We start from the raw sequence: 27,380 nt of genomic DNA on the forward strand, positions 1-27,380 counted from the left end.
ATAGCGAAAATTTTTGTAAAACTATAAACATACCTACCTAACGTCGAATGTCCTATAAATTATATCCACTCCTTGTAAGGCAAACTGTTAAATTAAACGAGATATCTTCACAAAATTTAACAGGGAAGAAGAAATAGTTTAGATCGAATCACTCCTTGTATGGAAATCTTTTTATAAAGATTTTTATGGACACTTTTTTATTTATGTCTCTTATTTTGTTTTATGGTGGATAGCATGAGTTCTAGAATAACCGCCACCCATAGATGCCATCTTCCAAAGATTGACTCAATAGCCGTTAATGTAAACCAAATTTTCAATATAAAATTTTTTATACACCCAAATACATGTTTTACTGATTAAAGGAAATTCGATTTTTCTTTACTCACAGAATAAATTTCAAAAAGGCAAATTAGGGCTTTAGACTGGCCTAACCTTTTCAAATATCTCGCATAACGCCCTCAATATCAACTCCGAACGGATCAACGAAATTTGAAATATCGAGTCAACCATTTTTAGTAGCACACATAGCTTATTTATTTGAGAGGTATTCTTAATGATCACCCGACAGAGCATTAGATCAAAGTTCGAAAGTTTTTTTTTACCGATCTCTATTAAGTAGTCTGGTAACTTGCATTTTTTTAATGGAAGATTTGATTTGGAAAAAATAGAATTCAATCAGTTTCATTTTGTAAAAGAGTATCTCAGAGTATACAAAAAGATTAGTTTTGTCTTTATTTTTATTTTTTTTGAAGTTTATTGTTTTGTAGCAGTGAAGTAAGCGCCTTAAAAAAGCAGGTGGCTCGCCCCGGTGATTTGGTAGCTTGAGGGCATCTGAAATAGCGACATCAAAATTATTATTGGTCTGTGAGTTGAAACTAGGATTAAGCCGTTTCGTTGAAAAATAAAAAATTGGTTGACTTCTGACATTTTTTAATTAGAAACCGGGCTGTAAAATGGAAAGTTAGCGATAAAAAAAGATTCTAGTTCCTGCGAGAGCTGTTAAGTAGAATAACATATTCAAATTTCAGCACAATCGGTTGGATAGAAAATCATCATGGAACGGCACTGAACCGTGTTCCATCATCTATCACTCTTTCTTTTCAAGATTCACAATATAAAACCACTGACGTATTTTATGACTTTCGCACATTTATTTCAGATAACATTTATATGATTGTAAATATATATATATATATATGTGTGTAAAAATCGTATGTATATTAACATAGTACATTTATAAGTGTATATTGTGAATTTATTGTATGTATTATTGTTTTGTTTATTCAACTATCGCAGCAAAACAGTGTTTTCTTTGAAGGCTAGAATTCCAAACAAAACATTTCAAACATATCGCCAAAAAGCGCAATACTTTGGTGTAAAATGGATATATTCATGAAAGTTATTTAAAATATTTTCTTATTTGTATTTGTATTTGCCTTTGGAAATCGATGAAAGATACCATGGAAAAGGCTCACAGTGTTTATGATACATATGTGTATATCACACTTTCATTTAAGTTTTCTTCTTGCTACGATTGCTAACAGTTATAAAAAAGTTTCAACATAAAAATGTAACTACAACAACAATAATATCGTTTGTATTTATTCATTGAATTTTTAGTAACAAAATTATGTAAGTATGTGATTGATGCTAACTATTTCATTGAATATACGTGTATGTATATATGTATTAAGGTACATTATATCTTTTGTGAAATATTCAGTATGTATAAAAAAAAGTAATAATAATTCAGAGGAAAATTATTGTTTGCTTTCTTGCTTTAGCAGTAACAACGAGGTAATCTCGTGATGTAAAACGATAAAAGACGGCATACATTTCATTAAGGTTTGGTAGATAGTGTCCACTACATAAAAATACCCGGCGCTGTGGAGGTGTACGCGTGTAACGAAAGAGCGTGTTTAATATTATGCGTAACAGTATCGGAATATAAAACAAAAATTAAAATAAAAGAGAGAAAATAAAAAAATGTGACTCCATGTTAGAAAATCTTATAAGTTAGTGATTGATTAGAAGTACATAGTGATCGATTTTATAAAACAGCAATATGCTTATCTTTAGTATTTTAAAATATCAACTCTTATAATTCGGTTTTTTTTTCTTGCTTTAGTAAGCATTTTTCGGTGCGCACTCAATCGATGTTGAATTTATGTCGTTTGTGTTGCGTTTGCAGCTTGAAAGCGCTTCAATTTGCTTGTGTAGCTTGCAGCCATTGAATTTGTAAACAACAATTTTGTTTTAAGTATGATGATGATAGTGAGCATCTAAGGCTGCCGCATATGATGCATATTAAGCGGAAGAAAAGGTTACACTTTCTTGTGTTGAGATTCCAGAATTTCAATTAAATGATCACGCCGTTTTGAATCCTTTATGGTGATTTGTTTGCGGACCACTTCGTTAGTTGAAAACATGCCCATTACTTTTTTGTTTTGCTTTTTCAGTCTAATTTCCAGTCCCTTATCTGTGGGCGTAAAGACGTCGATGTTTTCAAGGCGGTATTTCCATTGGACCTGGGGGAGAAAGCAAAGCTATATTAATGAGGATATCAAAATAGATAATAAACCGTTAACTTCGACTGCACCGAAGCTACAATACACTTCACAGGTGCATTTCTTATAGTATAAGTATAATAATAAGAGTATAAAAAGGGTCCAGTATAAAAAGTCCGATCTGAACCATATTTCCGGATATTTGTGACGTTGCCTTAGTGAATAATCTCTAGCAAATTTCGTGCAGATATCTTGCCAAACAAAAAAGTACGCCATAGAAAAACTTTATTCCGATTGTTTGTTTGTATGGCAGCTATATCCTATAGTGATCCGATATCGGCTGTTCCGACAAATGAGCAGCTTATTGGGCAGAAAAGCACGTAGGAAAAATTTCAGATCGATATCTCAAAAACTGAGGGACTAGTTCGCGTGTATACAGACAAATGGGCATGGCTAAATCGACTCAGCTCGTCATGTTGCGCATTTTCGTATAAATTTTATCGGGTCCCCGACGTTTCCTTCTAGGTGTTACAAACTTATAATAGGCTGTATTCAGATAATAAATGCTAGTTAACACAACTTTCATAAGGCAATGCATTTTTTAAATTCTACTCACTGTATATGTGCCGAATAGATCATTCTTCGTTGCATGTATAATGCGATGATTCGAAACGACGAAATACTCATGCTTTGGTACTAACTCCTCACAGTGTATAAATACATCAGTGGCGGCATATTTGCCCTTTTCGATTTCCCTGTAAAAGGCATTTCATCAAATATTCATTCTTACTTGCATTTATAATATATTATATTTAACTTTTATTTTGGTACATACCTGAAAACACGATTGCCCTCCGCCTCAGCACGACAATATGGTCGTACGACATTGTCCTGATGTATGTAACGGGGTGCACGAAGGCGCATTGCATCATGTTGCCCTTCGGCAGCACGACGCACTGCACCAAAGCTGCCACTAGCAAAATCAACCACACCGGCTGTCGGTTGGGCCACAAAACCAATCACGCCCTTGCCGACACCTTTAAAGAAACCCTCAACACCTTCTTCACGCGCGCCTGCTACGGGTTTGGTGACAACGCCCGAAACGCCATCAACGAAGCCCTGCGGAATTGTCAATTAAGGTTAAAATGCATATTTTTTTAAAACTAATAAATATATTTCAATACACACCATAACCAAACTTTTGCCGCTACGCGCTATGCCTTCCGAGAATGTTTGTGGTTTCTTATTCATGTGCAAGCGTCGCTTCTTCTGATATTCTTCATCAAATGTGAGTGCAGCCAAACCTTTACCCATTGCGCCGGTGATCCTTAAAATATAAAATATATATATATATATATTATATATAATTTAGAAAATATTAAATAAACAGAATACCCGACGATTATACTCACTTCGATACAGCACCAGCAGCGCCACCCACTGTATGTCCGAAAAGTGATTTAACACCAAGCGCTAGACCCTGAGCAAATTCGCCTGGTCCTTGTATAGCACCCTGTGGGAAGAGCATATATTAATAACAGTTTAGAGCAAAAAATGTGAAATATTTACCTGGAATGGTTCATAGAACAAATCTTCGACACCTTTCTTCAAGCCAACAACTAAGCCATAAGGATTGCCGAGCACATCCAAACCCAAAACGAGCACGTACAATTGTTTCAGCGCTTGGCCGGTATAATGTGTTGTGATCTCCGAAGTTAGCTGTTGTTGTGTGAAGAACTGATACTCACGCTCGAAGAAAGCGAGACGGAAAACGACATCGTTTACATCTGTTAAAGTAACGCCGACGCCCTGTACCAGCGTGGAGAGTATACCCGGCAAAGCTGTGGTATCTGAGCCGGCCATTGAGAAACTAACGTGTATTTTAATCGGTCCCAAATGCAAATTATCATAGAAATTCTTTTGTTCCTGTGCGGAATGCGTCTCCACCAGCTCAGCTAATGGTTTCTCTATTGATTCGACATTCATGTTGAAGAGTTTCGCCGCTTGCACATCGTCCACTTTGCTAGCAAACATATCGGCGAGCGCTGTGAGGAATATTAAATCCACTTTAAAATGGAATTCCTGTATAAGCATTGTAGCGTATTTGTATTGTTTGACAGTGGAATTGGGCACCACCCATTGTACAACACTGACTTCGATGAATGGCTTCAGAACTATAGTCGTGGCTACACTTTTTGGTGGTGGTATGGGCGCAAGCACAACTGGGAAGATATAATCGTTTAATTGATTGTCAATCTGGATTTTGTTGATTTTTGCATGTAGCTGCATTTGATAAGGCGATGTGCGCATTTTGAACCAAACACCTGGATAGAAGGTGCGATGTATCTCACGTTCTTTATTCTTTTTAAGTATCATTTGCTTGAAATCGATCTGAAATAAATGTGTGATTATTAATATTTACTATTGTTGTATATCGAATAAGATCGTACCTCATATTTGGCATCCATATAGTACTTCTTCACTAGATTCACACTACTATCGACCAAATACTGTTGGTATTGTTCTTCAAGTTCTGCAGTTTCGTGTATATTCATCTGTTTAAAATGTTTTGAACCCTTCTTTTGCTCCCAAATGACACCTGAAATATTTAATTGCAAATTAAAACACAGTTTTTTTTTACGAGAGAACTTTTTTTTGGGAAAAACTAAGCAAAAGGAAAATACTAAACACTGAGTAAGCGTAGAAAGAATACGCAAATCATTACAAAACAAGCAAAAACGTTAACTTCGGTTTCGCCGTGACTTTAATACCCTTAACAGGTGCATTTCTTATATCATAAAAGAGTATGAATAGATTTTGAGCGCTCAGTTCGTATGGCAGCTATATGCTATAGTGGTCAGATCTGAACAATATGTTCGGAGTTTGTAGCGTTGTCTTAAACAATAAGCTATTCTAAATTTCGTTAAAACATCTTCTCAAGTAAAGAAGTTTTCCATAGCAGGATTTGATTTTGATCAATCAGTAAATATGACTGCGATATCGGCGGTTCCGCCAAATAAGCAGCTTCTTGGGGAAAAAAAAAATTGTGTAAAATTTCAGATCGATATCTCAAAAACTGAGGACCTTGTTCGTGTATACACAGACAGATATACGGACATCAACTCAGCTCGTCACGCTTATTATTTACACATTTGTGTATATTTTATAGAGTCACCGACATTTCCCACTGGGTGTTGCAAACTTAGTGTACCTTGTTTAGGGTATAAAAATATTAAAATCTTCAACTCCTCGCACAATTTTTCAATACAAAACCGCAGCTTAAATTACTTCTAAGCTCAATTTCCAAGCTAGTGCGACAATTTAGTTAAAGAAATTTGTAAAAACAAAAACATTTTATGCCCCTAAAATAAAATTTTCGTCGGTAAAACACCAAAACTTTAATCACTTACCTGAGCTTGCTATGCCCATATACAAAATAGTTGTGTTGATCGCATTGTTTATTAATGAGAAGCCAATACCATGGATGCGTACTTCAACCGACTGTGTTATCTTCTGTATGGTGGCACTGCCTTCTAGCTTTTTAGCGATACCAACATCTTTAGTAAAAAGCAACACTCGCTGCAAACCATCCAAAAACGTAACCCAGTAAGCGATCGAACCGTCACTGATCCTAAAGGTACAACAAAATGTTTTACCAAATTATTATTTCGAAAAATCAAGTTTCACTTACTTCATTTCACCGATTTGATCGCGTCTCAGATCTGTCTCAGCTTTAGTTTTACTCTTGTCATTAATCGATTGGCCAAAGTCAAAGACAATGCTGTTTTCACCAGATGGATGTGACCAAGCGTGCAGCAGTTTAGTTAACGGTTTCACTACCACATTATCTTTAACATCCTTCTCTTGATACACAATCGGTAGGTTGGTGTGATTAATAATTAAGCCGGGCGCATCACCGGGATTAAACTCATTAAATATGATATAAACACCACCTTCGGTGGCTTGTACATCAACGTTAATGCCACCGTACTGGAAGAAATTGGTATGATATAGAGATTTATATTTATGTGAAATTTGTTTTGGAATCGCCAATGATTACCTTGTTGCCGGGCAATTTAAGCAACGTACATTGCGCCTCGGAGTACTTGAAAGCCGGTGTACATTGACCGAGTACGCGTGCAATAAGCATTAGATCGGAATCATCTTTGGGCCAGAGTGGTGTGCAAGAATTGGGTAACACCTGCAAGGGAGATAGGTAAAGCAAATTATGCGTAATAAATATATCAATTACTTGAAATGCACACATACCGTTATCCATGGGTCACCCGGTCTACTTTGCTCTTGTAAGTCGATTTCGAAATAACACTTATTACTTGCTATATAAAATGGTATGAATGTGATCATTTTCGTGAGCGAATTATAAGTTAAATGATTGTGTACGCCAATCTGTAAGCGAAAGAAAAATATTTTTGTACCGTTAAATAAGTGAATTTGTTCAAATTTTAGTTTGAGCGCTCGCTTACTTGATATGGCGTGTCTTTAGATTTACAAGTAACAGCACCCATCGAACCGGCAACGTCCAAAGGTATTTTATTACTCCATTCACCGTTATCGACACGTATTGTGGCAGCTTTTTTGTCAAAGAAGAATTTCTCACGGAAAGAGAATAAGATCGGACCATTATATTCTGGTGGATGGTAGAGTACATCAACAGTTTCGGCATCAGTTTTATAGCTAAGCATCAAGCCGGTTTTATTGATCATCCAGAATGGACTGTATAGCGATATCTGCAAGGCGCCACGACGATCTTCGAAACTGTATTGTTATAATAATATTTTAAATTTACCAACATTAGGGTATGCTGACATCAATTAATCATTACCGAACACATAAATCCATATCCATTTTCGCCTCAGAGTCATAGGAACTAAAGCGCCAGGTAGCCATATCATTGTGATCCTCAGATATTTCGGTGGTGCAAGACCAATCCTTCTCCAAGTATTGGATTAGCTATAGAAAAATTATTTGTTATAAGCAAAATTAAATAAAAGCAACAAATTTGATTTGCAAACCAGCAACTCACCCGCACAACAAGAAAACTACGATTTTCACGGGATTTGCCACTTAATTTCACCGTTGGCAAATGCAGCACATCACCCGGTGCCACTTCTTTCTCTCCATAATCCAACATATCTTCCTTGATCGCACTCGTTGCACTGTTTTCAACATTCTCACTTTCAGCGCTGCGTACGCTGCAACCGGCTACCGAGACACTAATACTAATAGGCAATGCATTGCAGAGATATACCGGTGGGCGCAAATGCAGCGTATAATAGGCGCTTAGTATGGTATACTTGTCACTGTGTTCGTGGAAGATCTCGGTTTTAACACGTTTCACATTAATATAGAATGTTTCAAAGGTGTCCAAAGGATCGCACTGCAATTGTCTTGAATAATCAAGATCAGTGGGACAATCATTCCATTTAATACCTTGAACAGACATGTTGTAGCCCTTGGGAAGAAAAAAATATTAATTATACTGTTTCGAAGAGTGAGCAAAGTGAGCAAAGTGAGCTTACCTCCAAACTGAAGTGTAGTTCTTTAATATCTGCGTAAATAGCGTGCAGCGGCACATGGAAGACTTGCCCAGGCAATACCTTGCCTACCAAGATTCTCTCTCTACCAGCACCTTGTTTATAACGATGTATAAGCAGTGTAGTGGTGAAGTGATTGTGCACCTAAAAGACAATCAAACGTTTATTAAATAATTATTTGCCACTGCAGCAGTCGAATTTATACATACTTTGACCACACCGTGTATATTAATTTTTGTGGTGCCATACTCGGAGCGCACCTCAGACACTATACCCCATGGATCTTGATTTGAGCCGCGATATAATGGAAAATAGCGTTGATCCGATTTGGAAACGGGCAGCACAACCTCTTTATCGATGCCACCCACCTGTGTATAAAGTAATTGAAGCACATAATTATTTGTATTTTTTATAAAATACATTCACTGCTTTCAATTTACCTGTACATATAAGTTATATTCCTCATCTTCTTCGTTGGTGATTGTAGACAAATCTTTGGTTTGCAAATAGGCGCGTCCGCCAGGCGATATTGTGCAATCCTTTACTTGATCTGGCGAAAAGTTAGCATCTGCATCCTCAGCAGCGAATACTAAAGAACTATTCAAGTTAGTTCCCGCTGTTGCTTTAGGCGAATGACACTCATGCAGAGTGAATATGCCACGTCTAAAGTTTATGGAAATATCGAAGCCCGTATCATTCTCCACAACGTAAGGTGCTACAACTTCGGGTTTGGCAAGACCCTCAATTTGTATGGCCTGTGAGAAGGCCTCACCCAACACACTCAAAAGGTCTAAGCATGATTTGGTAACTGTAAATTGTAAGTCTTCATCGGAATGTATGGCGATTTGTGTTACTTTTTCTAATTCCTCTTCATCCTCTTGCTCCTCTTCGTTATCGTTTTCATTCTTCTGATTTATTATATCCACCTTGTAGGTTAGTTCCCAAGGCAGATACTCTTGTTCACCATTGCGATTGATGTGTTCATTCATTTCAATTATGGGCTCCCACACGGCTAAAGACTCATTGTAATAGTTGGTGCTCAATGTAAGTGAGCCGCGTATTTTTAGATCATCACTCCAGTCACTTATAATAGCATTTAAGCGTGTATCGACTGTTATCAGCGGTTTCGTATAGTAACCTATACCCGTTTCGATGACAATTGTAATATTAGGAACTTCAACAACACATCTTTCAGTTTTACGCCTATGTGTTTCCGTAGTTATATGGCTTTCGATATACTCCAGCGCTTCAACAGCACGGTCTGTGAAACCAAAAAAAAAAATCAATATATTTGATTTTTAACAAGAAACAACGAAGCTATAATACTCTTCACAAATAAAAATTAAAAATTCTATACAAGAACTTGATTTTGATCGTTTAGTTTGTATAATTTGTAAAGGGTATTAATATACTCTATTCAGGGTATAAATATGGAAAACCTACCAGCTCTCAGGAACCAATAGCGTTTCTCTTGTAGTGGTTCTTCTAACCACAGTTGTTTGTAATTAGTATCGAGCCGTAGATTCGTCCCCCTCTGTGCATTATCGGCGCTTATACTGCGCATAGCCTTATTCAACAGTTCGATGGTGGCTGGTGACACATTCAACATAATCTCACTCAATTTTAAGCTGACATGTAAGCCTTCCTCTTCCGGCGTAGAGCCGTGCAAACTTATCATACATGGATGCAATATGTAATGCCGTGTTGCCTCACGCCGTTCTGGCATAAATGAACACATATACATTTTCAACGAATCGATTTGTCCATTGATATTCTGCCTTTCGCCAATAGCGCGATAATTTAGCTGCGCTTGAACATTGAAAATAATAGCATTGGAATTCATATCGTCTAGATTTTCCACTAAAATTATGTCCGGTTCTTCGATATGTAGGACTAAATTCATTTTTTTATTATTGGCAGCGTCACTCTGGGCGGAGATCGCGCTCGTCGTTGGTTTCAGCGTGGTCGTTGATGCTGTAAATTATTAACAAAATGCATATGTAATTATTGCTGCCAGAAAACTGTGATTTTTATGACGGTTTTACCGATATTGGTTGCAACAGGAGTGGTTGGAGATTTTAGTTCTGGTTTTTTGATCGTATTTGCCGCTTCAGTATCTTCGGGTAGTTTGAAGAAATCGGCTAATTTCAAAAGGTAGTCAACGCATAAAATCAAATCGAAACTACTGACGCGCACCTCGGCTGTTAAAAGTAGAAAATAAATGTATTTATTACATTTTCAGTAATTAAATTGTTAAATAGCCGACATTTGTCAATAATAATCGCCACTTTTACACTAACAATACAGGTTGTGCGCGAAATTTGAAATGAAAAAAAAACCTATTTTTCTTACCAAAAGCGTCATCCTCCTTTATGCTGGCTGTTAAGTCCAGCATATAATTGAGCTCGGTCTTGCAAGCATCTATCATATCGGCTGTAGGTTCGGCTTGTTTATGCAATAGACTTTCATTCCAATCTTTGCGACATAGATATTTCTTAATAGGACTTTTATTAGATTTGCGTGTGTCATCGATTTGTATATTGCAGAGCACAATTGAGGTATTAAGTGTGCCGTTCACTAATTTGTTGCCCTTTAGCGATAGAAAGTATAAGCCGAAACGTGCTAAGCCCTCTTCGTTGTCTGAGTATAGAATAGTTCGAAAATTAAAGTTATTATAAATTATATATTTTTTAAGTTAGCACACTTACTCAAAAGCAAATTGATAACCACACCGTCAAACAGGAAACTGAATTTCATTTGCACATGAACGGTGCTGTTTTGTGGCGTATTAGTGGCACTTACCACAGCCGCAGTTTTCCGTTTTGCTGTGTTACTGCCAGCTGCCGATTCTACATCCCCTCTAGAGTCCTGTGCACGTAAATCAGGCATTTTTGGTGTTTGCGGACGTTCGAGTTCCTCGACGGGTGGAAATTCATCTGCGCCCTCACTCAAGTTACGATTCAATATTGCCATTATAACAGCGTAATCTTCCATAAATAGATTAAACTGTATTTGTATACGAAAAAAAAATTTTTTATTATTGTTTATAATAATTTTTTTAATAAATCAAAAAAAATGTTAACTTCGCTGCACCTAAGCTTTAATAGCCTTCGCAGCGGCATTTTTTATAGCAAAGGTCTGTTTGAACAAGATATTTGGTGAAGATATCTCGTCAAATAAAAAAGTTTCCCATACAAGGAATTGATTTTAATTGATCGGACGTTTCCTTCTGGTTGTTACAAACTTTTTGACAAATTTGATATACCCTGTTCAGGGTAAAAATATTACCTCAATGGATTTCAAATGTCCGGAAATGTCCATTTCTGGCACCTCTTTATACCATGTGCTGGATAAGTTGCGCTTCACGATTAAAGCACAGCTAACTGGATCCAAAATATTCAAATGCGACTTGATGCCGTAAGCCATGTCGACAGCTACAATGAGTACAACAGTTATATTTTTGTAATTTTCATTTATGCATACAAAACTTACTATCGACTGACGATCTGAGGCCCTGATCTGGCAAAATGGCAGCCTTTGCTAATCGCATATTTTTTAGCTCCAACTTAATTTCATCGAGCACAGCGCGTCGACTGTCGGTTGGTACATCAACTTCAGTTGTTACATTATTCAATGAGAGGAAACCCAGATCCAGCACGATGGCATTGAAACTTTGTGAGTCCATCGGTACAATAATAACGGGTGCTTTAACTTTGATGTCGAGTTTCATGCGCGATGCAGTTTCATAGGCCACCATAGCATTTTGTTTAGCGGCATCTGCAGCGGCAGCGCTAGCTTGAGCAAGCGCCGCTTGAGCTGCTTGGAAATTGTTTAGGAAACTCTGAAAGAAAACAAAAAATAGAATTATATGTATACAGTAGGCAATGAAGCATCAAACAGCACATACCAAAACGCCGGTGACAAACCAGTTGAGAAACACAATCTTCATGCCACCAATTGACACGGTTATGCGCATGTCATCCGAATTGTAGTTGGAGGTTTCGTCTAAATTAAACTTGATGACCTGACACTCGAGCGCATTATCGCCGACAATGGAAAGTATCTGCAGCAAAAAAATATATATATATTAAAATACAAATTGAGACTGATAATAAAAATTAAGACTGTGAGGCATCAAAAAAAAAAAACATACACCACTATGCTTGGTCAATGGATTCAAATCTGTGACTACGATATCCTTCAAGCGCAAATTCAACTCCGTATACGATGACTTCAAAATGACATTTGCATCAAAATGTTGCACTTGCATCGAAGCCAAAGGTCGTTTGTGACATGTCAACAGCAACGACACTTGTTCCAATTTCGCCTTCACATGTACTTGTATACTGTCGACCACCTTCCCTTGACGTGGCCGATTTTTAGCTGGCGCCAAAGCAGTTAGCACATCGTCGTCTTCAGCCTCCTCAGCAATAACAGCAAGTTTGCTAAGAATTCCGGTATCGCCAGCATTACCCACACGATCTTTGGGTGTGTTAGCAGCCGATGTTGATGTGTTCAGTACAGTATCCAATTTCCGTTGTATAGAATCGGCCAGTTCTAGTAATTGCAATAATACTTCTTGATGTAGAGTTATATTCAATGTTGAAAAGTTAATGTTGATCAATTGCTCTGTAGCATTATATTTGGTGAAAAATTCGGGAGAAGTGCGTTGTGCCATTACATATGAGGCGGTTAGCAAATATTGCAGTTCTTTCGAAAATCTTGGCGTGTCGATAATATTCAGCTGATATTGAGAATTCTCGGCAGTACCATGACGTTTTAAGTTGACAGCGCCCAAACTAAAAAATTGAACAGAGAGGAGAACACATTTATTGCATTAAGATTTGTTTGCTTTTTGGTAAGTGTTTAATTATAATCTACTTTTTGAAATAACCACTACTTACTTAGCTTCCACCACCATTTCATAAGTGCGTTGGTACATTTTCACGCCCAGTTCAAGCACATGAAACGACAATATGGTTTCTACGGCACAAGTTGTTGAGGTGCAACTCTCAATTTTATCAAGCACAATATCATTGGGCATTTCTTCCACAGGTGTACCGAAAGCATTCGAATCTTGTGGTGATTCTGCCGTTGAGTCTATGGGCGATTCGGTCTTCTCATTTTTACTCTCACTTAAATGTGATTCTTTAACGGTTACCGATTTATTGAGAGCAACGGTAAATTCTTTTAATGTGAATATCAATTCTAAATTCGTATATTGTACAATCTCTGCGGAGAGATCGATTTTCTCGGAACGCTTCTTCGCTTTCTTCTCCTGTGTCAAGAAACTAGCCAAAGATAACCTTGACGAAGCTGTGCTTATAGCCCTTGTAAGAGACGAGGGTTGTGCTGTTTCACTCTCCGGCAATGGTATGCTAGTGGCAACGCGTAAAGCATCGAACATGCGATCTTCAGTTATATTTAATGCGATCGAAGGTAACTCAATTTCGATTTTCATCTTCGGCAAACGCGGGTCATCGTCGACGGCGCATAAGCATACATTGCATAGAACGGATGTTGGACGTAGTATATGCATATCAGATTGTACCGCTGAGGCTAGCGTATTCTCCCAATCTTCACCAGGCCTAGCAACAACCATCTGCAAGTCAAAGGAGTTAGTAATATACCGAGTAAAGATAATTTAAAAGCGAAAACCAACCTGTATATCGGCAATGCTGACTTGTATTTGATCGTAGGCACGTTCCAACACGCTATTTATCGAGACTTTGGTGTCTTCCAGCATGCCTATCAGATCGCTCGACGAAACATTGTGCGGTTTCGACGAAACAATGAACTTACCCAATGTGATAACAATTAGTGAGTTATCATTACAGTTCGGATTATATTTGCCCATGCTTGGTATGATAATAATGTTGGGCATAAATTGTATATCGATCTCCAGCACAGATTTCGAGTCGATCATATATTGTAGACCAGTGGCTGAACGCTCTTTGAAGTTGGCCATGCGTTCGGTAGCGGCAAATTCTAATTCGGATAAATTCGCTTTGGGTGGTGTAAATACTTTTGCCAGTCGTATAATTGTGTCGGCATCATAGACAACTTGCAATGGACGCGCCGACACTCGAATACGTTGATCGCACTTCTTGTCGAGCGGATTGGTCTCGAAGAATACGTCGAGTAAATTTAATTCATCGGTTGTTTTCGATTCGATTAAAATTGGTGCTATGTTATCTTGATGTAAGCCTAACAGCTTGATTTCGTGCATGCCCACAGTGACACTACAAAAATGAAAGCATATTATAAATATATTATACCATGAACAGAATATATGAAGTTTGCCACGAAGTTTGTAAAACAAAGAAGCAAACGTTGGGGACCCTATAAAATATATATATAAATGATCAGCATGGCGAACTGAGTGGATTGGGTAATGTCCGTCTCTTTGTATGTACGCGAACTAGTCCCTCAGTTTATGAGATATCGCTCTGAAATTTTGCACACGGCGATTGCTCCGCAAGAAGCTGCTCATTTGTCGGAACGGCCGATATCGAACCACTATAGCATATAGTTGCCATACAAACTGAACAATCGGAATCAAGTGCTTGTATGGGAAATTTAGCAATGATAATTGTTTAAGGCGACGATAAAATCTCCGAAGAAATTGTTTAGATCGGACAACTATAGCATATAGCTTTAAAAGCTTTTTAAAGGGTAGTATTGCTTCGGTGCAACTGAAGTTAAAATTTTTTCTTGTTCTTGTTTGCAATTAATACATATATGTATGCTAAAAAATATATTGACTTACCTTAAAGCATTGCCGCCAGGACGTTGTGTTAAATTACAAGTTGTCATTGTGAAATTCAAAAGCATAAGCGTTTTAAGCTGCTCCAAAGTAAAAGTCTCTTTACCAACAACTTCGCTATCATCATATAGACCCACTTCCAGTGCTAACAATTTAAATTGCATTTTTATTGCCTCATATTGCACCGGCATATCGGGCGGCGGCGTGCCCTCTTGATAGCCGATAGCTTCGTACAGCTTTGATTTCTCGTCTGGTGTCATAGCAGCTTCCAGTTTTTTAACTGTTGATATTTAATGTACAAATTATTATTATTTATTGAGTTGATAATAAAAACTATTTTATAGTATTATACCAATATCGTTGGATTCGCCATTTTCCGTTTTTTGTCCACCACCAAACCAGCCGCCAAACCAACCGCTCTTTTGTGATTGGCGCGATTCTTCATCTTTGCGAATTTTATCCACCTCGATTTGTACACGCTTACGTATTAAGACCAAATTAAAGAGATCTAACTTCTGTTCGAGCAAGGTGCAGGTTTCAATGAGACTAGCTGGTGGCTTTTTAGATAGCTCCTTTTCTTTGAAACTCTGTGGAGAGTAAGTAGAGATGTTTATGAAAGTATTATAGCATATTTTTTTCCATCAATCATATCTATAACTATTCTCACCTCTGCATATGTATTGCACAGTTGCCGGTGCTCTTTAATGTGCTCCCAGGTCCATTCCTTATTGCGCTTTTTGATATCTTCCTCTAAAATGCAATTGATGGCGAACTTCCACCACTCACGATAGTGTTTCTTATAAGCTGCAAAAACACAATAAAAAATTAAATGTTTGCAATTTATATACAAGTTTAACATATTTTGAAAAATCTCACTTACGCGTATTGAACGGTCGATATTTTCTATAGCGCACACCCAACTGCATACGATTCATGGTTTCACCCAATTTTATAGCTTCCTGAAATTGTGTGCTCGTTAAGCCGACGCGCAGCTTTTGCATTTCTAAGGCCAAATCGATTTTTGGTATCACGAATGCTGGCGTATCGTATTCGGGATTCATATTTAACTGTAATTTCCCCATCACCGAAATCGGGCCGACCACTGTCGAAAAGGCAAAGTTATTAAAAACAACAAATATAATAAAATACCAAATAGTACGCACCGTAATTGTAATCGTTGGGTGCCGAATCCTTTTGTGCGATATTTTTGCGAAAAACTTCAGCCAACTCCTCTTTGGTGAGCGATGAGTACATGTTTGTTCTGCAATTCATATATGCAGACAAAGAGTCGAGATTGGCGATTTTGAAGACACGACTAACTTGCTGGGTTAGATAGCATTTTTCCCAGTTCTCATCCGTGGTATATAACTCTAGATCATGTAGAGTCACACCGAGTGCGAAATTCTCACTCGCCGTGGTAGCATCTTCGTAACGTATATGTATATTCGATATTTTCACTTGCAGATTATTGACAATTTGTGCCGTTAACTTCTCGGAGAAAGTGGCATCCGGTTTGGCTTCATCTGAAACAAAATATTAGTTATTTCAGAACTTTATTTTTCAATTCATTAGACGATTTACATACTTTTCATCAATTCCTTTTTGTGTGCCTCCTCCAATGCTTTAAGCGCCGCTTGCTTTACTTGCAAGTCATACTTTTCCTCCTTCTCAGCATCGTACTGTACTGTCTGTTTGGGTGCAACAAGCATATATAGATCTTCGATCTGTGCAATCACTGGTTGACTGTAGAGATTCTTCCATGGTATTTTTAAGACCAGCTTACCTGTTTGAATAAGTTTATTACAGCGTTTTTAAACGAACATAAAATTAATTTCCATTAATATTATCGACACTAATTAGCTCTTTGGCTAATTAATCGTTTTATAGAGGATTAATTTGATTTCTCAACAAGTTGCGAGAGTATAAAAATAAATAAATTTTCATATTAAAAATATGTCTAATTTATAAGTCGCCTTATTGATAAATAGGTATAAATAAATATTTTCCCACACATGTTAAGCTGATAATTGCTTAGATTTATCAATAAAAGTAACTACACTATGCTACAAAATGGAAGTTACTTATTGTATTGTGAGTAAACCAAATCAAATTGTAGAGCAATTTTTTTAGACTTTGATCTCTTTAATCTAGATTCGGTTTAAAAAATATTTAAAAAAAAGTATGTATAAAACTTAATTATGGATAAAACTTAACCTTGGCGACCCGTACTAAAATTGAAGTAGGAATACTTTTTTAAAACATATTAACCCTCAACACACAATGGTCATTTTGATATGCCGATGGAAGGGAGTATTTTTCAAAATAGTAAAACAATTTTGTCTTAAAAATTTATAAAATATATACAAGTATATGTCAGAAATACTATAACACAAATTGACACATTTTTAGTCTAGTAAAAATTTTGTATAAAAAAAAATTAATATAAATACTAAAACGATTTCGCCGCATTACATTTTTTGATATGGACTTGAAATTTCATTTTACTTACCCAGAAAACCATAGACGAGCTGCACTGGCAGATCCACCTCGTCGAGGGCATTTTCTTTAACCTTTAGATTATGTAGAACTACATCGCCTGCAAGCAAGGAAACAACATTTATTTTTTATGCTGAACTTAATAGTCTAAATTTTTAAATTATTTTAATAAATATATATATAAAAAACGAGAAAATTTGTTAACTTCGGTTGCACCGTAGCTATAAAACCATTTACAAATTTAAAAGTTTTCCATACAAGGACTTCATTTTGATAGTTCAGTTTGTATGACAGCTACATGCTACAGTACCACAATGGGCAACATCTTGGAGAAAAATTCTAATTCGCATATACTGGGTCGTTCACCAAGTAAAATGTCGTTCGGCGACAACAGCAAATCTTTTTGAATTTTTTCGCAGCCAACTTTACACTTTACCGCTGTGCCGTTATATATTTGAACAACTGATATAGTAACGCTTGTTAGTGAAACATTTTGCTTAATTATTTTGAATAAATTGCACTAAAAGAAAAAACGAAGTTTCTTAGAAAAACGACCCAATATTTGCTTTGGGTGGTGGACGAAAACTCCAATACGTTGATCGCATATAATTTTTTGATTAATTTAAGCGTTTATGAGTGATTCAAAAAGCAAAAACACAAAAATCAATTTTAAAGAAAAGTAAATTTCCTACAAGACTATGAGCTTATAAAATTCAAAAGAAAAACAACAAATTTGCCTTAAAATAGTCAAACTTCAACCGTTAATATCTTTTAAGCGGTTAGGTTTACGAAACAACCGTAAGAGACCATTTTGTAAAGCATTAAATTTCTTACATCTAAATCTATGAAACGCGATATTTTTTCAAGCAGTTGGATGTGAGATATGAATTTTGCTATCTTATAAGAAAAAAAATATAGAAAACCGTTACAATTAACAGTTCATACTTGAAGAGCCTTCCTTAGAGGTGTCTATCAACCAATTTTTTAGAGTATGAAGCGGAAAAAATTCGTTTTTTCTACCCACCCTAATGTACATGTACATATTCGGTAGTTAGTGTAGCAATCAAAATAAAATATGCCGATCGATTTCTCATAAATAGAAACATACAACTTTCATGAGAAGGTAATTAACAATAAATATATTTACACTTGTATTTGTACTGAAAATTCATATTTAATGGCTTAGTACTCAATCAATTAATTAATATTTTAAATATTTAGCAAAATTATTTGTTATCATAAAGTAATGAGTGATTTTTGCACAGACAGCTATCAGAGCTTTGCGTATTTTCTAGAGATACAATATATGTGCATACATATTAATATGTACAACCTCTATATATACTCTGCTTTCAAATGACTCACATACATACATATAATCAAACATTGCACAAGCCTACTCCTGGTTACGATTTACCTAATTGCTCTGTAAAAAATGTGCCGTAATAATGACACAACCACGGGGTTTATTCTTAATTAATTTATGGTAGGCAATTGCCCGTTAATATTCAAAAGTCACGCAACACATCTAATTGTATGACAAAGATACTTAAATATTTGGAAGCGAAATTGTAATGAGAGTCACACACCTACAAGATTGACACGTACATGAAGGTAAGGTGACCAGAAAAATTTAACAAGGAATTGCGATTAATTATTTTTCTTAAAATAAGTGAAAAACAAAATAAAACGTTATCTTCGACTCCACCGAAGCTATCAACTTCACCAGTGCATTTCTGTAGCATAAAATATATAAAAAGTTCTTAAATTTGATTTTGATCGGTAAGTGTTATAGCAGCTATGTGCTAAAATGGTCTAATCTGAACAATATATTCGAAGATTTTAGCGTTGTTTTGGACAATAAACCGTGCCAAATTATGTGAAAATATCTCGTTAAATACAAAAGTTTTCCGTACAAGGCTTGGATTTTGAGCGAACAGTTTATATGACAGCTATATAATATAGTGTTCTGATATTGGCGGTTCCGAAAAATGAGCAGAGAATGACGTGAAGACAATTTCAGAGCGATAGCTCATAAATTGAAGAATTAGTTTACATAATTACAGAAAACGGAGACTGCTAAATCCACCCAGCTCGTCACGCGAATTATTTATATACATATGTATGGTATATATTTTACAGGTATATATTTTAAGGTTCTTGGACGTTTCCTTAGAAGTGTTACAAACTTTGTGACAAAGAAGCCGGCTTAAGATCCCGTTATATTAGAACCAGGACAATGCTTAACATTCCACTCAATAGACCTTAGATAGCTGATAAATAATAATAACAATAAAGCAGGAACCGGTTTTTGAAAAAATTAGCAAAAGCTGGTAACCAAAAAATAAATGCACAATTACTAGCATAATTTAATTATATGCTTAGAAATTAAGTAATTATGTAAATTTTTATAGAAAACGTGTTAGGAAAGAAACGTCATTTAAAGCGGCTAATTAATGCCAATGAAGATGTCAACGCACATTCATTTATTTAAAAAAAAAAAAAAAAAAAAATAAAAAAAAAAAAAAAAAAACTTTAGAAAAGTCACAAATACTAGTAAGTATGCGCTAACAATAGTATGAGTCTTATTTTAATAAATTATATATTATATAAAATAAATATTCACACAAAATTATATTTATATGACTAAAGCCAATGCCAGCGAAGTTGTTGATAACGAAACTGTGTCCTAAGGTGCGGTTCAATGACATTGTCAACAAGCAGTCGATGGTGATGTGAGTGAAAAAATCTGTTTATATATTACATACATAGGTATACATATGTACACATATTTGTACTATTTATTGCCTAGAAGTGGCCAATGAGTGTTAACGCAAAACAAATAAATGCTAGTAGTTAAAAGCACAGGCTACTACGACTTCGTGCTTGTCTTAATTGGAAAATAATAATTGAATTATTTTTCTATTAATAAAAATGTTTTGATTGTTTAAACTGTTATAAAAAGCTTCTGCATTTAAGGTTCGGTGAAATTTGGCAAGCAATTTAAGACAAATACGTCAAAATAGTCAGACGTTTGGAATTTTAATAAGTGTGAAAACAGTTTGCTGGAATACAATAATATTGTTCAATATGCATACACTATGTAACAAAATTATACAATATATAAACAGCACCCACACACTTTAGGATACTAATTTTATATTTGTATAATAAGTTTGGCACGAGGTTTGTACCACCCAGAAAAAAACGTTGGAGACTATATACTTGTACTTATATAAATGATCAGCATGATGAGTTGAGTTGATTTAGCCAAGTCCGTCTGTCCGCAAAAACGAGATATCGATCTGAAATTTTATACACGTAATTTCCTCACTAAGAAGCTGCTCATTTGTCGGAACCGCCCATATCGGACCACTATAGGATATAGCTGCCTTACAAACTGATCGATCATGATCCAGCCCTTATATGAAAAACTTTTTTATTTGACAAGATATCTTCACGACATTTGGCATGAATTGTTGTTCAAGTCAACAGTACCATCTCCGAAGAAATTGTTCAGATCAGATCACTATAGCATATAGTTGCCATACAAACTGAACGATCGGAATCAAGTGCTGGTATGGAAATTTTTTTATTTATAAAGGGGATTACAACTTAACGTGTTTTTCTTGTTTCGAATTGAATAGCTTTAACTATTGGAAACGTAACTCGATAAATATTTTATTAACTAAATTTCTTCAATATTCTCTAACAAAATTGTACTGGATTATAATGTTGCAGATTTCATGTACTATATTATAAACATTTTAATTGTATATACTTTAAATTAAATTTTTTTCTGGATTCTATATGTAATAAAAGCTCCCAAACTTAATATTTATTTTTCAATGTTTTTCGAGGAAAGTTTTAAAATTAGATGAACCCTATATTAATATTCAAAATTCATGCAATTGATACTTTATTACATAGTGTAAAGACGAATACTCAAACCAAATTAGGATGATCAATAAATTTCTAGCGGAATGTATTCAAAATGCTGTCATAGGTTAATTGGCGGCACGGCATTGTACATGCCAGAGGTCTTAAATGTATGAGGTGTGTCTGAACGAGAAATTTAATTAATATGAAAATGTTGACAAACTGACACAAATTGACAAAAGTAATATTAATATTTATATATGAACTTTAATTGAAGTAGTTTTAAGTCGAGAAAATTTTCATACGTTTTGGGGGTGTAATATTAAAATATTTGTAACTTTTATATAGAGAATGTGTAGTATTTTTTCTATACTATAAAATAGTATTCTTGATTTTTGTTGTATACAGCACTAACATATGATATTTTAATAGAGTCAAAACTATCAGAAATAACTGCTTATGTCTAGCAAGCTTATTTTCCAATGAATTATATACATCCGATCAATAACAAACATTTTGACAGCATTCCTCAATATTATTTGGAAAAACTTTTATTTTGCTGCAACTACAAAAACAACATGTAGCTTATAGTCGGTAAGCATGAACTCAACAAGGTACTCGTTTCCCGAGACGGTAAACAACCTCTTATCTCAATAGATTGCACTCACATACACACATACGTATAGTAAATATGGTAGAAACATACATATGGAGATATAATTATGGATATCCAACATGTCTATGCTTTATGGATAAGAATATTCTTAAGAGACAATAAATAAAGATTAAAATAAAATAACACATACTTATATATATACATTAGGGTGGAGCAAACAAAAATTTTGGAAAAAAAAAATTTGGAAAAAAAAAATTTTTTTTTCCAAAAATTTTTTTTTAACATTTAGAGGCGGCGCGGCACTCATTTTTAAAGTAAATTTTAGAGTTAAAATTTTTATTTCTTAAAAATTTTTTGATTAGTGTTGTTTTTGTCCAAAAAAATTTAACTCGAAATTTACTTTTTTTCCAAAAATTTTTTTTTTATAATTTACAAATTTTACCCTCAAAATTTTTTTTCGCTCCACCCTAATATACATATATGGATGTATGTATATAGAGACATATATATTACTTTCATTTTTTTCTAGTTTTTTTTCTTTGAAGTGTACTCGTGCATGAACTCGAAAAAGTCTAGTGAGTCGTAAATTTTCAGAAAATGGCACCTTTGTGACATATTTATATGCCATAACACCTACTCATATACATATGTATGTATACTGCACATAATAATTTATATAATAATAACAAATTCATAACGGTAGGCAAAACAGTTGGCTACACCGGAAATACGACCGTGATTTGGTGCAGTCGGAAAACTTGCCGGTTACAGAACGACGCGGTGCTCAGTAAATCAAAAAATGAAATATATATATATTAATATACGAGTACATATATGTAATAATTAAATACTTTTTGCGCTACTTAAAATTCATTTGAATATATATTATATATACTATATATATAGAATATCAATTTATTAATTTACACAAAAATATATTACAATTTAAGCCGATAGCCTTGGCAGCTAATGCTTATTAACTTATTTATTATAATATTAATTGTAATAAAGTCTTAAATAATTATAATATGGCAATTACAATATATGTACATATATTCATATATTAGAGTTATATAAATGCTGTTTACAATTTCACAATACACATATACTATACATATTTTCGTGTATATATACATACAAGTATATATTTGCTTGCATACACAATTTCTTTCAGATTAAATGCCTACAAATTATTATAGTCATAAAATTTTAGGCCTGGTAGAACCACCGGTTGTCGTATGTGCTCATACAATTCTAAAATGTATGCTGATAAACTAGCAGTGGATCATTTTCTACAAGAAACTAAAAAAACTGGTTACAAGTGTTTTAAGGTCGAATTGTTTCTCAGCTTTGACAAGAAAAACGCACAAATACAAATTTGAGTGTCTTAGGCAACTTAAAAGAGCACATTTAGTACAATACACAACAAACGTGGAACGTGTAGATGCGTAAGCTCAGTTCAAAACAACCAAATCAAGAATAAATGCTGCAGCTTTGTTCTATAAAGTCAGCTATATACATACACATTAAAATAAAGTTAATGAAAAGAGCAATTATTTGGAGAAAAAAGTTTAGAATGTTTGGGTATACTAATTTTGAAAACATATATATATATACATACCTATGTACATAAATACAATACAATTGAAAACAAACAAAAAAAAAAACCTTCGGAGGAGCGGAAAACATATGAAGTCATACCACAACATTTTTTATTAGACGCAATAATTTATTTAGGTATACAAATATTCATATTCGTTTTGCTGCCAAGTGGTGAAACAAATGCTGCCATTGAACGACTACCAAATAATTGAAAAGCTTTTAATATAACATTCATATATATATATGAAAATATGTGCGAGAATAAACCAACAAGTGGCTATTTAGTGAAAAATTAAGAAATACTATAAAAATGCTTTTCACTTTACCGGTATACAATTCATGGCGTAACCGTAACCACAACCGAATTTATGTGCGTTAGATTATCGGGTTATACCATAGCTAGATGCTAAAGTTAAACAAAAACAAGAAAAAGGTTAACTTCGGTTGCGCCGAAGCTAAGTATAATATCCTTCACAAAAAAAAAAAATTTGCATACAAGAACTTGATTTTGAGCGTTCAGTTTGTATGGCAGCTACATATATGCTTTAGTGATTCGACCGATTTGTACGGGGATTATAGTGTAATCTTGGACAATAGTTCATGCCCAATTTGGTGAAGATATCTTATCAAATAAAAAAATTTTCCATACAAAGACATGATTATGATCGGTCAATTTGTATGGCAGCTATATCCAATAGTGGTTCGATATTGGTAGTTCCGACAAATGAGCAGCTACTTAAATAAAACACGTGTGCAAAATTACAGATCGATATTTAAGAAACGGAGGGACAAGCTCCGGCATATACAAACGAACGTGGCGAAATCGACTCAACTCGTCACGCTAATCATTTATTAGTACTCGTATACTTTATAGAGTCTCCGACGTTTTCCTTCGGTCTACAAGACAATTTTCAGATTTACAATAGCAAAACTACCATAAGAAGGTTGCATGATTATTTTACAAGATTGTGATCATGCGTATAATTTTTTTATAGTTTCAATGTAACACTAACATATGGGGATGGACTACTTGTGGTTTTGAATCACATGATGTACCAACGCAACAGGGCCATTGAAGCCCCATGTTGCATAGTAATCGAAACGATGTCGTCAGGGACAACAGCTGAATGCAGCTAAAAAAAAAACACTGACTAAAGAGTTTATCACAAACTCATATCAATATACATGTACATTACATACATATGTATGTAAAGTGTAACCAAAGCGAAATTATTAATTTTATATAGCAAACTCACCTCATGTAAAATTTCGATTTACATTTTTAAAGAGCCTGCAGAGAGCAATAATAAAAATTCTATCACAAAGAACATTTTTTGGTGTGCTACAATTGATATAACAATGGTATCAATAATTTTTCGGTTTATATTGCATTGTACATAGCAATACAGCATAATTAATGACATCACTGCGAAGTTAAGTAGTTAAAAAACGTAGAAAAACAAGATGAATGAGAAAATAAACAAAAACGGAAAAGTTAAGTTCAATGTCAATGCATTATGTTTAATGGGTACAAACACATGTTTGTACCTAACAAATTGTTATGTACAATATATATATGTACATATGTATATATTTTACACTTATTTATGAGAAAAGTTAAATATAGCACGTGAAGCCGATTTTGCATTGGTGGAATTATACTGAAATCTATTTAAAATGTCGGTCAACTCAATGCCGGTACTCAGAGCAAGTATTATCAACAGCGAATTATAAGAGTTTGAGACCCATTATCAGTTTGCTTTACACAAGCAATTCGAAAACTTTGTGTACCAATTCCGCGATTCGTCATGGCAATATTTCTGAATTGAACAACAAACAACAACAAAGTAAATATGTAGGGGCAAAAGTAAATATATTTACATTATACCTGGTCGCAGATTTGCTTTTGCTTTTGTAATTTTTAATTTTGAAATATTTCTATGAACCACGTAATACGAAATTGTTTGCAACAATTTTCTAACATATGTTACGTTATGCTTTCCTCTTACGAGTAAGTAATATTAGAAAAAGTGTGAAATTTCCATTTTATAATATAGGTATGTATTTTAAGTTTAGTTAATAATAATATAAAGACATGAAAAACACTTCATATATAAAGTATACACAACAAATGTACATATATGTTTTTACATAAAAAAAAATACGGCGATGATGCATGACTGATTCAACAATCGCATGCAACAGTTGAATATCGCGATAGCAATTGCACAAACAGCAGATCTTCCCTTAGTAGACGGCAACACCAACACCCACTCACCCAACAAACAAGGCGGTTTGAACTAACACGAATTGTTGTGCGTTAATATATAAATACCAGCAGCATACAAATAGTAAAATGCTATAGAAATCAACAATAGGAAAACGTGCGTAAAAAATTATAATACAAATAATTTAGGTCAACAGCATACAAGCACGAAGAGGCAGCGAAACAGACTGTCAGTGATGATGGGCCTTTATATATATTTTTTTTATTTGGTTCTATATGAAAATACATACATTTGTTTGACGCTATATTATAAATGAAACGCACAAGGCGTTATACGCTTAGCTATTTTTGAAGGATAAGGTCACTGTGGCAGTGCCCAAACAAAAAAGATGAATTAATCATTTGGGGACTAGTCGTTATAAGGCATGAACAAAATGTGAAATTCGCGTGTTTAACTTGAATAAAAGTGTTCAATATTGACTACCTTTTGTAAACATAAACTTTGAGGGATATTGGATTGCATTGTGTTTTAAACATATGGAACTCTTATATTTTTATACTAGGTAATATATAGGTATTCTCATAAACTCACCGCCCCAAATTCCAATTTTCAGCTGTTTTTTATCCAAGTTTTCTACATAATCACCTAGTACCTTATTTAGTACATCGGTGACCACTGATTCGAAAACCATATTGTTGCAGCACCAAGTTTACTCAAATGATCTAGCCGTCTAAGATATGTGGCAGAAGCAAATTTTAACCGACAGCTTTAATGTTGGTCATTAAACTTTTCAAACAATTTGCACACACGTTTAATAGCACTTTTTATTTATTACAAATTCGGGTTGTTTAATTTTATATCCTTATTGATTTTATCGTAATGATACTGCAACACAACCTAAAGGTTTGACAAAATGCACAAGTTATAATATTTTTAAAATTGCTTATTAGCATTAATATATTCACATGGATCGTACTTTTTGTTGTTTTCTGATATACAAAAAATAAAATAAATATTATTATGACATCATCAAATCCGAATCGATGTCGTTTGCAAATGGCTCAGTTCAATAATATCGCACGCAGCTATATGTGACTATTTAATATATGCTCTATTAATTATATTTATAAACAAATATTAAATTTTATTGACGTTATCTACTACACAACTTTTTTCTATTTAACTTTTTTTATTTACGCACCGAGAAAAATGCGTTTAAAAGCACTAACCACAAAATGTTGCAAGAAAACTCCAATTTGACCAACTAACTTGTAAGGCCAAGAGTTAGAAGCTGATACTAAAGCGAAAACCCTAAAACAGCTGTTCATTATTGTGATTAGACATTTTACAGGATTGTATAAAAGAACGTCAAAATACATTTGACATTCTTGACATGGAGTGTATTGTAGGGTGTTCTCCATAGTCATAGAACTGCAAAACACAAGATTTTTAAAAGAATCCAAACGAATCACGACTACCCGAAACACCAATGCACTGAATAGCTTTGTATCCCTACAAGAACAGTGACAGTCATCTGACCGGTAGTATGACAGTCACAGCTGAAAAAAATTTGTCAACGCGCAAAACAACGTTTCTATCATTTTCTTAAGAGCCTTGTGCAAAAACTAATATAAACAAACACATGTATGGGATTTTGCATCTCTCTTTAACACATGGATATTCCTGAGCCTTTTCCTGAGTCATTGCTGATCATAAATTCATCAAAGCTGA

General features: G+C 34.6%; 1 protein-coding gene and 1 long non-coding RNA gene across 4 annotated transcripts; one reads left to right on the forward strand and one right to left on the reverse strand.

Moving 5' to 3' along the window:
* LOC138856959 (uncharacterized) lies at positions 1-1,987 on the forward strand. Its single transcript, XR_011395920.1, has 2 exons — positions 1-864; positions 939-1,987. It is a non-coding gene; the product is annotated as an uncharacterized lncRNA (long non-coding RNA).
* On the reverse strand, positions 1,572-26,936 carry Vps13 (vacuolar protein sorting 13C). Of its 3 annotated transcripts, none has more exons than XM_036363464.2 (36): positions 26,851-26,936; positions 26,241-26,546; positions 17,338-17,424; positions 16,414-16,611; positions 15,992-16,351; positions 15,709-15,930; positions 15,496-15,632; positions 15,181-15,415; positions 14,832-15,108; positions 13,725-14,304; positions 12,967-13,664; positions 12,216-12,861; positions 11,970-12,125; positions 11,555-11,903; positions 11,351-11,496; positions 10,771-11,068; positions 10,415-10,702; positions 10,108-10,263; positions 9,506-10,036; positions 8,503-9,323; positions 8,272-8,430; positions 8,048-8,206; positions 7,552-7,980; positions 7,351-7,478; positions 6,992-7,283; positions 6,777-6,914; positions 6,568-6,708; positions 6,199-6,497; positions 5,918-6,138; positions 4,958-5,106; positions 4,077-4,898; positions 3,920-4,020; positions 3,696-3,834; positions 3,343-3,626; positions 3,124-3,262; positions 1,572-2,528 (listed from the first exon to the last, which is right to left on the reverse strand). In XM_036363464.2, the coding sequence occupies exons 2-36, from the start codon at positions 26,338-26,340 to the stop codon at positions 2,325-2,327; spliced, it is 10,089 nt and encodes a 3,362-aa protein (XP_036219357.2). In that variant the 5' UTR covers positions 26,341-26,546; positions 26,851-26,936; the 3' UTR covers positions 1,572-2,324. The 3 variants fall into 3 exon arrangements, with proteins under 3 accessions (XP_036219357.2, XP_036219359.2, XP_036219356.2); XM_036363466.2 differs by having other exon boundaries at positions 26,879-26,935; XM_036363463.2 differs by lacking the exon at positions 26,851-26,936 and having other exon boundaries at positions 26,241-26,756.
* Positions 26,937-27,380: the final 444 nt, after the last annotated feature.

Source organism: Bactrocera oleae, chromosome 4 (assembly GCF_042242935.1).
Source record: "Bactrocera oleae isolate idBacOlea1 chromosome 4, idBacOlea1, whole genome shotgun sequence".
Lineage (NCBI taxonomy): Eukaryota > Metazoa > Arthropoda > Insecta > Diptera > Tephritidae > Bactrocera > Bactrocera oleae.

Bases quoted from the DNA above. Each gene is read 5' to 3' on its own strand.
- Vps13 (XM_036363464.2), bottom strand. From the start codon at position 26,340: ATGGTTTTCGAATCAGTGGTCACCGATGTACTAAATAAGGTACTAGGT. The intron at 11,069-11,350 runs GTAATATTTTTA...ATACAAATACAG, and splicing joins GACATTTGAAATCCATTGAG to TTTAATCTATTTATGGAAGA. The intron at 3,627-3,695 runs GTGTGTATTGAA...ACAATTCCGCAG, and splicing joins GCGGCAAAAGTTTGGTTATG to GGCTTCGTTGATGGCGTTTC.